The sequence below is a fragment of the Carcharodon carcharias genome, chromosome 10 (assembly GCF_017639515.1).
Source record: "Carcharodon carcharias isolate sCarCar2 chromosome 10, sCarCar2.pri, whole genome shotgun sequence".
NCBI lineage: Eukaryota > Metazoa > Chordata > Chondrichthyes > Lamniformes > Lamnidae > Carcharodon > Carcharodon carcharias.
In genome coordinates this window covers 152,967,619-152,981,704 of record NC_054476.1, presented here as the reverse complement: position 1 = coordinate 152,981,704, position 14,086 = coordinate 152,967,619, and the positions used below count along the sequence as shown (strand labels likewise).

At 39.2% G+C, this 14,086-nt stretch overlaps 1 protein-coding gene across 5 annotated transcripts in view; it reads left to right on the top strand.

Annotated features, from left to right (window-relative positions):
- The window catches only part of nf1a (neurofibromin 1a), a 292,673-nt gene that overhangs the window by 54,080 nt on the left and 224,507 nt on the right, over positions 1-14,086 (top strand). For all 5 annotated transcript variants that reach the window (XM_041198253.1, XM_041198251.1, XM_041198250.1 and 2 more), the window contains exons 5-10: positions 1,341-1,447; positions 4,179-4,246; positions 6,535-6,610; positions 7,925-8,082; positions 10,329-10,502; positions 12,269-12,397. In XM_041198253.1, coding sequence (XP_041054187.1) covers positions 1,341-1,447; positions 4,179-4,246; positions 6,535-6,610; positions 7,925-8,082; positions 10,329-10,502; positions 12,269-12,397 — 712 coding nt within the window. The remainder of the gene's footprint in view (positions 1-1,340; positions 1,448-4,178; positions 4,247-6,534; positions 6,611-7,924; positions 8,083-10,328; positions 10,503-12,268; positions 12,398-14,086) is intronic.

Sequence of the window (14,086 nt, the reverse complement as noted above, 5' to 3'; positions counted from 1 at the left end):
AGTTTATTCTAGGAGGAGGACTGCTTTTTAAAGAAAAAGTGAATTAGACTCGAGTGATCTTATCCTTTTTATTCTTCTCCTGACTGGATGTACTTCTGCTTAGTTCCCTGTTTACTGCACTCCACAATTGCTGCTTTACAAATGTAGGATGGCAAGGCAGCTTTTTCCTGTTGAGAATTATGGTCTATGATGACTTGCTGTTTCTTGTGTGAAGCTTATTACAATTATGATTTCTGACTTGCAACTGAGAGGCAGCTAAAAGAAAATTGTAGTAAATATCATCCAAAGGAATTGGGGCCTATTTTAATGGGTAATGTTGGCAAATGTATTGGATTTTTTTAAGTGGTGCAGTCTATCTCCAATGTTGTCCCAGCTGTGATTGTTATCCTAACTGGCGAAAGGCAATGTACAAATGCCACCATGGACCCACATTTTAACCCACTTGGACCATTCTTTGAACGATGTCATTTTGTCACTCTCCCCTTTCATAGGAAATGCACTGAACAGCTTTGAATCATAAGATGTTGCTGCACCCACAACAGATGGCATGTTGATTTGGACCAAGGAGGTGCATGCAGCTTAAAATCTGAAACAGTTCTGAGTCAATCCTCAGTGCAGTCAGTGGCATGATTCAACTTAGTGCTACAGAGAGGCATACAACTCATCAGTTATAAAATCTTAACCCAAAAACAAGACTTTTAGGTTGAGATTTTAAGCACTCAAAAGATTAAGTAGCTTTACCTGTTGTTGGCTCGTCACCATAACAAATCAGCAAGATCTTTACAAATGCTTTATATTTAACTAAAGTATTTATTTGTTTTTCAAGATTGAATCTCCTTCATTTAACTTGATTTGAGATCCAGCATTGCTTGTGTTGATAGAAAATTTGAGATGGCTACTTCTGATTGATGCAAAACTCTTGCCTAAGAGAAGGTTCCTGGATCTTGGCTGTTGCAGTAAATGAGAATTTGCTCCTATTGGCATTCCTTACAATTCTACCTGTTTTCAGGTTTCACATTTCCCCAAATTTGAAGGGAAATATACTTGTTGCGTTATGAACATAAAACAAGAACTTGCAGCTAATTAATTATATTGATTCTGTCAGTATGCAGTATTTGTCACTTTTTCAGTGCATTTTTTGTATTTTCAGCATAAACCTGCAATAGCATCTTTTTCCAAACCTTCTGTGTTAATTATTGCACTATTACTCAACTTCAGTAGAAGTTGGATGTGTATCATGGTCAGTGTTTAGCTGCTATGTTTGAGCAAACCTGAGCTTGCTGCTGATTTAGTTTCCCAATTGTTCACACTTTCTATTTGCTCATTGGATTCATTTGTAGGTTACAGGAGCTGGCCATTTGCTCGGAAGACAGTACAGACGTCAACGACATCGAATTGATACAGCACATTAACGTGGATTGTGCAAGACTCAAACGATTGTTGCAAGGTAAAGTGGATTTAGGTGTCTTCACCTACTTATAATAACTCTGCATTGTCAAAAGCTAAACTCCCCTCTCCTCTCCCTGCAACGTTCTTAAATTTTGAAGATGAAACCTAAAGGCTCTTGTCCTTAATTTATTTTTTCCAGTATTTATATTCAATTTGGGTGAGGTAGGAAGCTAAAGGCATGAGCAAGAGTTGCGTTTTTTCAAGTCAGGATTTGAGGCAACAAAGTGAACTGGATCTAGAAGATGTAATGACTGAAAGATGACAGAGGGGGTGGTGGGGGGGGGAAGCAGCCATTCATACTTTGAGAAATGCTGGGTGCACCCTTGATGTCTGACTGGAGAGCATGACTCAAATAGTTGGTAGGGACTTGAAGATCAGGATCCTGAAGTTGATTTTGTTGGGACATGAGGAGTTGGAGGCTAGGTGAGAACTGATGTGGATGCATATGTCTGTCAGAGGACTTCGAGTACCCAGTTTGTGAAAGATGCAGGTGGAGAGACTGTTGAGAGCATTTATGAAATAGTGTTGGTGTGGACGCGGTTTCTGCAATGACGTAGGCAATTCTCTACCAATAAAAGGAGATTGTGGCGATAGACTGGCTGTGGGCTAGAAATCAGAACACTGCAGTTTCATGCCACTTAGATGAGATCATGCTTGTCCTCTCGGGTGACGATAGTGAAATGATTTTGTGTAGTCTGAATCTTCTCAGCAAGAACACAATTAAATTAATTTGGCAGTCCTAATGATATTGACTACAATGATGTACAATATGGGAAATAAAAGGTCGCATTAGTGGAGTATTTAGTGGATAGGTCTATTTCAGTGTATAGTGTGGAATGATAGCTTTTTTGTGTAATAGTGCTTAGGCTTTGTATATGGTAATATAACAATTTACTCTCTTGGCCTTGAATATGGTTGGTTTGCTTCAAATACACAAATTTGGGAAATACACAAATTTGAATATCAATGCATAAAGTGATTTTAAGCCTGGATCATTTTTTTAAAATGAATGTCCAATGTGTTCCTGTATCAGCTCAAATACACCAATTTAAGTAACTTCATAAGATCCTACTTGGCATGTATACAGAAAAATTGCTTGATTGGGGAATTGTGAGCAGGATGCTTGGTGTTAAGGGTGGGAGCAAGGCAGCAAAGTTTGGTGACTGAGGTTGAGCGGTGTGTAACAGAGGAAAGTGCAAAAATTAACTTGCCTTTTATGATGTGGCAGGTGATATATGCCAGGCGGACCAAATCCACAAGGGAAACTTGGCCACGCTATCACAACAGTTTTGCAATTTGTATTTATTGCGAGAAGTTTTGCGCACTGAATTCAGAAGTAGAGTCTACTAACACCTTTAGAGATTTTAAAAAAATAAAATAAAACATTTATTAACAAAAAATAATTTAAATGCTTACATAAGATTACAGTTGCTTATTATTATAAACCCCAAAATTCATAATTAACCTGACTCCCAACTACACATCCCCTTTAAGGCAACGGTCCAAAATAGATTTTAAATTTAAAATAAACAATCCAGCAAGGTTAGCACAACACCCACTCGATAGTGGAATCCTAAAGGCTTTTAGCATAACTTTAGTTACTGGACACAGCAGGCTTCTGCAGAAGTCGTGCTTTACATGGTGTACCTTTTCAAGATGTTACATGGCCACCCCACATAACCTTCCATTCTCTTCCTTTTATATATGTTTCTCTCTCTAATGTGTAAAATCCCATTCTTCTACATGGCTTTGGAAATTTACTTTTCCCATCATACAAAAATCTTTCATGTTGTCAATATGGTCAGTACCTTTGGAGAAAAATAAACATACTGCTTGTCCTTGCTTACCTTATTAGTTGTAAACATCCTACCATTCCTTTGAAAATCAAACAACTCCCCACTTATTTTAAAATGCAAACTTCATTCACACATCATTTACTGACTCTTGGACCCTAACTTACTCATTAGCATTTCAAATAATCTTTTTACAACTGATTCTTCTGATAGACTGCAAGGTTGAAACTATCTGACTCTAATTCAATTAAATCAGTCACACAGAACCATCCACACTCATCCATAAGCTGACAATAATATTATAGTTTTGAGACACTTTAACTCGAGCTGCTGGCACTGTTGGGTTTGAGTGCATGTGTAGTATATCTCAGTTCTGTTCCTTCATATGCCACCTGTCAGTGTTTTACACTTCAGTGCCTTTCAATAAAACAAAAAGTTGTGTTACAGTGCCATGGTGGTGCTTTAGTTTATTGTTCCAAAGGTTGGAGATTAATCCAGCTCTCTCTGATTTCTTCATCTTGCTTTGCTGTTGAGATGCTAAGAAGGATGCTTTGTGAATCTGATGGGGAGATCGGGAAGACTAGTCAATTTAGATGCCTCCCTGAAACTTAGATCTTGAAAAGGTATGACTGAGAACTGAAGCCAGGTTTCTTGTATAACCCTTCGATTGGGGTTAAAATATGGCCAAAAATAATGATGGTGGTGGAGGGAGGAGAACATTCAAAGGAAATCAGAGGCTCAACTTAACAACTTAGAACTCCGAATGCAGAACACACAATTAGCCCTTTCATCAAAACAAAACTAGTGAAAACCTTCCCTGAATCCTGTTCATTCCCTGTTCATTCCCAAATAACTATTGTTTCGTTTCTTCTGATGCTCGTTCTAAATGGTCAAGGAGGGGGAAAAAGCTAATGAAATCCTCTTTATTTACTACAGAGACGGTCTTTAAATTCAAATCGCTGAAAAAGGCAGCTCAATTGGCAGTCATAAACAGTCTTGAAAAGGTAAGGGTGACTTTGGCATTTTAATACTAGTCGGTTTGTGGACAATCCTGTGGATGCAGGGAGGTAATTTGACTGGCTGCTGTGTGGATAGTAACTGAAGAGTTTCAAGATGCATTTGTCTGCTACTGAATCCATGAAATTACAGGCATATTGCAATTATTTGCATGGAGGCCTTATGATTAAGAATTGTTTTTTTAAAAACTGACGTTTTGACCCATAAACAAATCAGGAAGACCTTTAGAAATGCTTTTTATTTAAATAAAATACATTCTTGTTTTTCAAGATTGAACCTTTTTCATTTAACTTGATTTGTGATCCAGTGTCGCCTGTGTTGTTGAAAGAAAATTCTACATGACTACTGGCTTGTGAAATCTGGCTTCTTTGAGAAGGCTACGATATCTGTGCTATTGCAGTTAACTGGGAATTTACTCCTGTAGGCATTCCGTAAAGGGAATGAAATTTGAATATTTCCAATCATCAGAGGTGATCATAAGTCACCTTTGATTGGAATTGCTCAGATTTCATTTCCCTCTGTGGGACTACAGTGACCATGGGACACATCGCCTAATCCTCTACTTATCCTTTGTCTGTTGTGATATTGACCACTGCAGGAACTTAGCCATCACCCTTTTGAATGCTTCTTTCAAATCTGTACTTGCACCATGTGCCAGCAACTTGTTTCAAAGATCACTGACTCTGTGCAAAGGGAAACCTGACATCTATGCTTGCAGAACTTATACACATGTAACAGATAAAGAACATCGTTGTTAGACAAATCTACAGTGAAATTTTTTTCTGCAAACCCCTTTCTTGTTCATCCCAGCATTGGCTATATACAACAATTTGCTTTCGAGAGGTCGGAGATGAGCTGCTCCCAGGCTACTGTTTATTTGGCTCTGTAACCAGTTGCAAGGAAGTATATGCAAGTGGTATCTCCTCAAATCAGGAGTTTGTGGAACATTTCTAATCTGATTTTGAACACAATTTGCAGAACATGTAAGCGCTTCTATTGGAATTGCACTGGATTTTATTGTCATGGGTATCTTTTTGTGGGGTGAAGGTTATCACAGGTACTTTTACACTGGCCTTACAGAAATCCTTATGCCATTAACTGCCATGTAGAGCACTATACCCAAAGACAACCACGATCTAAACTGCTTGATTTCCTTAAAATTAGCCACTGCGATATATAAGCTCGAGTGTTTCTGGTAGCCAATTCGGGCAAATCCAGCTGCCAGATCTGCAATCCTGGTTGGAAAGCTTAATGTGAAAACTGCACTGCATGAAACTAGTAATCAGCCATGGTGGCTATAATGGCAGTAAATGTTGGCTTGGGTATCAGCTGTGGCTCAGTTTGTAACACATTGGCCTCCGAGTCAATGTCATGCTCCAAGGACTTGAGCACAAAATGTTCCTGGACTTAGAATCAGGTGTAGTACTGAAGGAGTGCTGCAATGTTGGAGGACTGTCTTTCAGATGAGCCTTAAACCGTCTGCCTCCTTGGGTAGAAATAAAAGATCCCAAGGCCCTACCTTGAAGGAAGTGTCTTGGCCAATATTTATCCCTCCACCAACATCACTGAATTAGGTTATCGCTATCACATTGCTGTTTGTGGGACCTTGTGTGTATAAAATGCTGCTGTTTCCTACATAACTGTGACTATACTTATTAAAAAGTACTTCATTGGATGTTCGGCACTTTGGGACATGCAGTGGAAAACTTTGGTCAGCATTTCTGTTCCTCAACACCTCTTGGGAAGATATGACTTATATGCCTTTTCCCCTCCTTTCGTGCGCTCTCTTCCTCTAATTGGCATGTTCTTTGTGCATGAAGTGTTCCAGCAATCAGTGCAGCTGTGCCTTGTTTAAACTTTCCACTAATGCATCCGTTGTATTTGATTATCAGCCCGAGCTGGGATTTGAGCTGAGTGGTCTCAAAATCTGCAGCATGATGAGTTTACATGCAATGTTCCACTGATGTGAGTGCTCTGCCACCAATGAGAGCACACAATGTTGGGATCCATCACCAGTGAGAGCAGTGATGTTGGTCTATGTGGGATAAAAGGTTTTCATATATTTCAAAAGGCAGCATTTCTTTAAATATTGACAGAATATTGCACATTAATCCATTTAATTTGTTAGAACGATCTTTACAGCACAAGTGAAGGCTTCAGAAGTGCAAAATAGTTGGCTGCTGATTCGGGTGCTATCTCCTAAGGTAATTTCTAATTCAATTATTTTCTTTCAAGTTCAAGTATTTACAAAATTTCAACTTGTTTTAACCTATAGGCATTTTGGAATTGGGTGGAAAATTATCCAGATGAGTTTACCATGCTGTATCAGAGACCCCAGCTTGACCTGGCAGGTAAGCAATGTTTAAAAATGACATCAGTGCCTTCAATGCTGGAATGTTCTAACAGAAGAGTTCATGCTACTGCGGTGGGGGGGAAAGGTGGATATTGATGCAATGTTAAACTTGTATTTCCTTGGATATTGTAATGATTGTGTTTACTTGTATTTGCAATCTCACCCTATTTTCTGAACCAGAAAATGTAAATTTATAATACCAGTCAGGCTAGTGTGGGCAGATTTCTATTTTGTTTGTTTTTTGCAAAATCTGAAAGGCATAGGAAGTGCTTGGAAAATTATTCATTCACGTTTTTGTGATTATCTGGTAAACAAATGATGAAATGAAAGTAACCGAAGGGCAAGTACAACATGTGTGCATTCATCAACATGAAGAATGCAGTAGTTGAAAGAGAAGGCTCACCACCATCACCTCAGGTCAGGGCAGTGAGTGCGGTTTTGCCAGTATCTCCCACATCCTGAGAACACATTTTAAAAAGGTAAAAGATTTTGGACTGGCCAACGATGTTGAAACATCTCAGTGCTTCAAACAGTGGATTATATTCGGAATGTACGATCTGACTCAGGGCACAGCTATAAGCTGATGCTTATTTGGCTGATGCTTTGATATCAAAATGTGGCATTTGATCACAGACAGAGATGGCTGATAAACAGTTAATAAAAATGAAGGAATGTAGATTTATTTACACTCTTGCTAAAAGTGACTCTCAAAAAAAAATGTTGAAATTGGAATCGGTAATTTGCTCAATATCCAATGGGGTATTGCATTTATTAACTGCATTGTGGAAGGAGAACTGCACGCGTCTGCTCCATTAAAATGTTTTAGTTTTGTATCATTGATTACTGCTACAGATGGAAGTGCATTCAAGGCACTGAACCTGTTCTTGTACACTGTCCTAACATAACTCATACATCCAAAACAATTCTCCATGAGTATTAGTTTTCCTCTGCAGTCTCATGTGGTTTGAATACATTGAGAGCATTTTGGCATTTATGACCTTAGCAGGTGCTGTATATCCATGGGATGTGGAGCAGTGTGGAATATCTGGTTTTTAATCAAATAAATTGTAATGCGCTGCAACAATTTTCTACATGCTTATATTGAACAAATTACTATGTAGTTTTCAATTAATTCAAATCTATTGCTGGGTTTATGTGGTCGACTCATTTTCTCATGTATTCAAAAAAAATCTGAAACTATTTTAATTGGACTCGCTAGATTTGCTCCCAGCGCAGTGTCACTTTGGTGCATTTATATCGTTTTGCACTTCTTTTTCTCTCTTATCTCAACCTTCTTCGCACCCCAATAAAGATTGTTCGGAGAAGCTGTTTGACCTTGTGGATAGCTTTGCTGAAAGTGCCAAACGGAAAGCAGCGGTCTGGCCTTTGCAGATCATCCTCCTTATCCTCTCGCCTGATATTCTGCAAGACATCTCTAAGGAAGTGGTTGAAGAAAGCAAAATGAACAAGGTAACTTTAATTTTTCCCATTTTTTTGAAGATGTTGGCACCTTTCTGAAAGGCGCAGTCCCTTGGATTTTACTCAGTTGCCCTGCCTGTGAGCCTTGATGGTGTGTGTCAGAAAGCTTTTTGACCAAGGATAACATTGCAGGTAAGTAAAACCATGTTGTCATTTGGTGTCCAAGTGGGCAGTTTGCAGCAGGCATCATTGGATAGTGAATCAGGAGCAAAAATTCTGGCTAACTTTCTAATTGGAAATTATTGTAGTGCCCTTACCACTGTTACCAAACTGAAATTGGCCAAAGCAAGTTTGTTCGGTGTTCAAGGCTCCTGGGGTCTGTTTGGTCAGCATCTGTTGCTAAATGAAACCCATGACTTAGTTGGTCAGTGCAGATCAGATAAACTTGGTGAGCCATTGTTGAGCCCATTGCTTCTTGGATTTATGAGCCATTTATTTAGAATATCCTGTAAGCCCAAGATAAAATAATGGATTCCATATCCACATTAGCTAATTTTATGCGTTGATCACCATAGTGCAAATTGGTCCATTGAAACCTGACTCCTGGAGGACTGAGACTTGAATTTTTGGGGAGGGGAAAGCGCAAGTTTGTCCCTGCCCACTTACAGCATACTCTGAACACAATTATATGTTGTTGCAGGCCGTTGGTGTAGCATTGACTCTACAAACTCCACAGTATTTCCTGTTTGAAACTGTGTATTGTTGTGGAGACACTCTGAGCAGAGGTCTTGCACTTCACATAAAAAGAGGGAAACTTTGGCGGGTGAGTCATCCCCAGCTACTCTTCTTCTTTAAGTGCCCATTTGGAAAGCTGTAGAGTTCCGCCTGTGGGTTGTTTGTTCCACAGATGTGGATGAACACTCAAGGGGAAGGAAAGAATAAATAAGACTGACTGGGAAAAAGTTTTTATTTTTGGCAGTGTTGTTTTAAACTAATTGAGGGCTGCAATTTTTTTAACTGCAAATCGTGCCTTGTAAGAAGATAGATTAGACCTCCTAAAATGGTATGCAGTAATGTATATTTACAGCCTTGCAATTGTGACAGTTCAACTATACCACCAGTCCTTTTTTCTCTGAATTAAATTGTGTAATTGATTCCTAATTATGGTCGTGATTTTTGCTGCAAACCTCTGTACCGGTTGAAAATTAAATGTCAATTGTTGGAAAATTCCATTCAATTCCAGTCAGATCTCAGGTGAAAAAGCAAGGGTCTAACGCACTTCTGTGTAGTTACTTGCTGTGCAATTTTTTTTTTAAAAAGGCGACGAGGAATGCATGTCCAGTGACTCACCCAGTATCACCCTGTGGACTTAAGGGACCTTGCTTGGTCACACCACCATTTGGATGTTTTAAAAAAAATGTCCACTATGCCATTTGCATGCATTTTACTTCATGTTTTAAACTATATCTTTAACAAGCAAAGGCATTCTGTATCATTGCTGTTAGCAGAATGACTAAACAGCTAGAGAGCAGTTGCTTGCTGAGTCATTGGTGGCAATTTCTTACATAACGATGACGAACATGTAATCATGATCATATGATCTTTGGCCCCTATGAAAACACTCGAGCTAAGGGAATAATCTTGTCTACTGTGGTTTGTTGGAATATTTAGAAATATCACAGATTCTGAATTTTCTCTCATCCCCTTTAAACCTCCTGCCCTTCACCATCCCGGTTCTTGCGAGGGAATAAAGGTATCGTTTATCTCTTTCAACTTTGGAAGCAGAAGTGTTGTGAGACTGTCAGGATCCTGTTAACGTATGCCCATCTCCGCAACTGGCATTTGACCAGTTCTAAAGCAGGAGACAAAGACTCTAAGATAATTTTTTTTTAAAAAGGGAGCTTTGAATGGAATCTGTTTTAAGCTGAAGGTGTAATTTTTCTGATCGACTCCCAACAAAAAAAATCTCTCAAACACAGCTGGCATGGTGGTTCCCATTATGTGCTCCTCAAATGTAGTTCAACATAAACCAGTTCCGGGGAAAGAGAATGACAATTTAGTTCTTCTCCCTTCTACCCCAACACAAACGCATTTCTTCCCTCCATTGCTTTGTGGCCCAGTTTAATGCCTTGGCTTCAGTTTAGTGTTTTTTTTTAGCTGCCATTTTTATTTTCCTCTTGGAACAGATTTTCCTCTTGTAATGAATCTGATCCAAGGCCAAAGAAGGTTGGTTTGTAAACTAATAGAATGTCAGCATTTTGAATTGTCTCACTGCTGCCTTCACAATCTTTGCACAGAAGTTGTTCCTGGATAACCTAAAGAAAGCTCTTGCTGGTCATGGTGGTAGTCGGCAGCTAACGGAAAGTGCTGCAATAGCCTGTGTTAAACTTTGCAAGGCGTCCACGTACATCAGCTGGGAAGACAACTCTGTCATTTGCTTTCAGGTTCAGTCCATGGTTGTAGATCTAAAGGTATGGAATTTCTGCTGCATGTCTTAATTTTGTTGAAGAAGCGCCAATAGATGAATTGAGAAATGGGGATTAGATGATAAGCATGGGTTTAATTTAAAAGCCTGTAAAATATTTGGGGAAGGGCAAATTGAAGAAACAGTTGTCTCCTTCAATATGATTCTGCCACGATTGTTAATGTAGCTCATTCCTGCGTGAGCATGCTGCATCATGAAGGTGAGTGACATAGGTCCTCACTCGCAAGTTCTTCGAATTCCTGGAGAATTTAAAAATCTAATTGAAGATTAATGTTCTGCTTTGAGCAGTTCAAAGGAAAGCATTAACTGTCCTACGTGATAGGTTAAGAAGATCTACCCTTCTTGATTTTAACATGGCTCACCAATTCCCTATCATTAGCATGAAATAGACACCAGGTGAGGCATTAGCTAAGGACAGTCATTGATTATTTGCATGCCTTTCCTCAAGTATTCTATCATTTGAAAGCCAGAAGGTGTCACAGTGTGAGCCGAATGTCACCTCTGTGTGCAGACAGGTGATGTCACAATGTCTCAATTCACTGTTCACCAAGGCAGTTGAGTACAGGTTACAAGTTGAAACTGTTGTGGATGTTTTAACACAGTGGATTGTTGGATTTGTGCAGTTAGCAATGGTTTACCAATAAGTTACTGACAAGATTTCACAAGTGGACTGAGGCTCGAACATGTGCTTAATTGAGCAAATTTCCATAAATCTGCCCTCTCTTCCCGCACACTCCCCCCCCCACCACCCTGCAAACGATATTTAAAGGCCATGTGACAAGCCTACCCCAAATTCCAACACCTTCTGATGTAGTGCTTCAAAGACTTTAAATGTGAAAAGTTACAGGAGCCAGATTGGAAAAATATATATTATGGAACAAAAGTCCTTATCCACCATTCCCTGGTAGGCTGGACAGGGAATCTGTTTCTAGATTTCTGCTAATGGCACCCTGGTTACTGAAAACTGTCTTTTGACAAATAGTGACTGTCCTTCCAACCCCCTTGTGCCTCTTTGTGGTGAGGAAGCACCTGACATCCATTTACTGCCTCCTGGGTTCTAGAAGATTGTCTGCTCTCCACCCCCCTTTCATACATTCCATTTCTCTGTGACGAGTGTCCTATTTAATTGTGCGGTATGTTTAATAATAGGATAAATAGATATAACCAAGGTTTCTGATTTTCGACTTTGATGCAAAGTAGAAATCTAAAATTAGAGTTTAACCAATAAAACCCTAAAGACGTCATTGCTTGCTTGCTCTAGTTCTGAAGTGATGCACACAGCCACTTTCTTGCTTAACATTGGGCGCATCACCTCTCCACTTTCAGACAACATTGACCAAAATGGCTGTGTCATGCAAGGCAGTTGATGGGGTCAGGTATTGAGAATAGAGGCAATGATGCCTTTCAGTACTTTTGAGTGCAGTTATGTGTTTTACTATTTGCTGTTCCTTCCAACATTGCTCGGATTAAACCCAAAACTGTTCGGAAACTTTATATTTGACCTAAATTAAGAAAGCATAGAAAACTCCAAAATCGAAAACACTAATAAGCTGTGTTTAAAGGATAAGTGTGGCGCAGAAGTGAGAGTATTTGGCATTGCATTTCCTTTCTTATTTTTTGGCTTTACTGGGAGCTTTCAAATTGATCAAAAAAAATCAACTTTTTACTAAGCTTCATCTGATAATTACATTATATTATTACATCTATAGTTCTTTGTCTCAGTAATTGCTTTGGTCTGTTGTTATTTCACAGACCCTGTTGTTTAATCCTAGCAAGCCTTTCTCCAGAGGTGCTGGCAGCCAGAGTGCAGATGTGGATCTCATGATAGACTGTTTTGTTTCCTGTTTTCGCATCAACCCTCATAACAATAATCACTTCAAGGTATCTGAGTATGCTTCCATTCTGCTTCAGGAAAGTTCAATTGTAATTTTCTGTGATTTCTGAGATGAGCATATTTTATGCCTGGTCTACATGAAAGAGTTTGAAGAAGTTATAATAATTGACATTAATATGAAGACCTACTGGAAAAAGATAAATTTTACATCACTAGGACGATGAATCAGCATTAGAAGGATTAAGATGGGGAAGGGCTAACCTGAGGATCCTGCTGTGTACTGCATTTGTCTTTCTAATGATGGGAACAAGTTGACTGTGTTACTATTTGCTGTCCTCATGGCCACCTTGATAATGCAGGACAATATGATCATTGCTGTCAGCTTGGATATGTGCATATGGTTTTGAGCTGCTTCCATGTGGTACATCTAGGGGATTATGGAGGGATGACATTTGCTAGTGTGTAAGAGCAATGGGAATATGAGTTGACCATTCAGCCCCTTGTACATGCTCCTTCATTCAGTTAGATTTGGGAGCAATAAATGAAAATGCATCTGTCTCAAATGCCTGAACAAATGGTTCAAATGCTAGTTACTTAGTAAAGAAAAACAGCTGAGAACAGAACTTGATGGAAGAAAAATATTATTAAACTGAGCAATTCCAACTTTCTAAACCACCGGAGCATCTTCGTGCGGGGTTTAGGGGAGTTGATTCTGTCTAATAGCGGAAAGAGTGTCTCCTGTTTCAGGCAAACAAACTCTTTTTATGCTTTTTTCAGTACTTTGATGATTCAGGATGATACTAAATTTGTTTTAATATCTGCGAGATTGACAAGCTTACAATTGCTTTCACCAATTCAATTTATTTATAACAGAAACGACAGAGGTCTGCTGATTTCTGCACCAGGCTCCTTCACTGCCTCCCACAGCAGTGGGAACTGCTGCTAACATTGTTTTTTGTCTGCCTTTTGTTGTTGAGAAGGTGATGGCTTCTACTCATAATTGTTTGTGTAGCTGGTGAGAATGTGAAACTCACTACAAGGAATGGTTAAGATGATTAATGTGGATGCAACTAAGTGGAAGCCTTTGAGTATGTGAGGGAAAAGAAATAGGAGGATATGTTGATTGGGTGGGAGGAAGCTCGTGTGGAGCATAAAAACTGGAAACCGCCTGTTTCTGTGCTGTAAATTCTATGTAACTGGACAGCTTGCAAGGCCACTTCAAAAGACAATGAGTTAACTGCAGTGTGGACTAGAGCAAGTGTTGTCCAGTACATCAGTCACTGGCCATATATGACCAATTGGGACTTCAGATTACATTTGACTAGTAAATTGAGAAAAAATAGCAAATGGTGCTGTTGTTTGGCACAAAATCTCTATTGATATTTGCATGGTTTATGCATGTGCACTTTAAACTTTGTGCACTTGGTAAAATGGAAAGCAGTGTGTGCAAGTGTTTTTGATCAGTGGTTTGCATCCTTTGATGCAAATTGGCGGTTTGTGTTCATTAAATAACTATATACTATTCTGAATGCATGTAACTTACCTACTAAATTAGTGTATGTGCTTAGTGTTGTTGTGGCCACACCTGTTGAGTAGTAGTGGCAGGACCCCCAGAAGGATGAGCTAGGTGGGTTTTTCAACAAGTTTCCATGGCCATCTTCCCTGGTGTTAGCTTATAAGTTACCTACTGATTGCAATCATTTGCCAAGCTTGCCATGGTGAAGTTTGAACTGGCG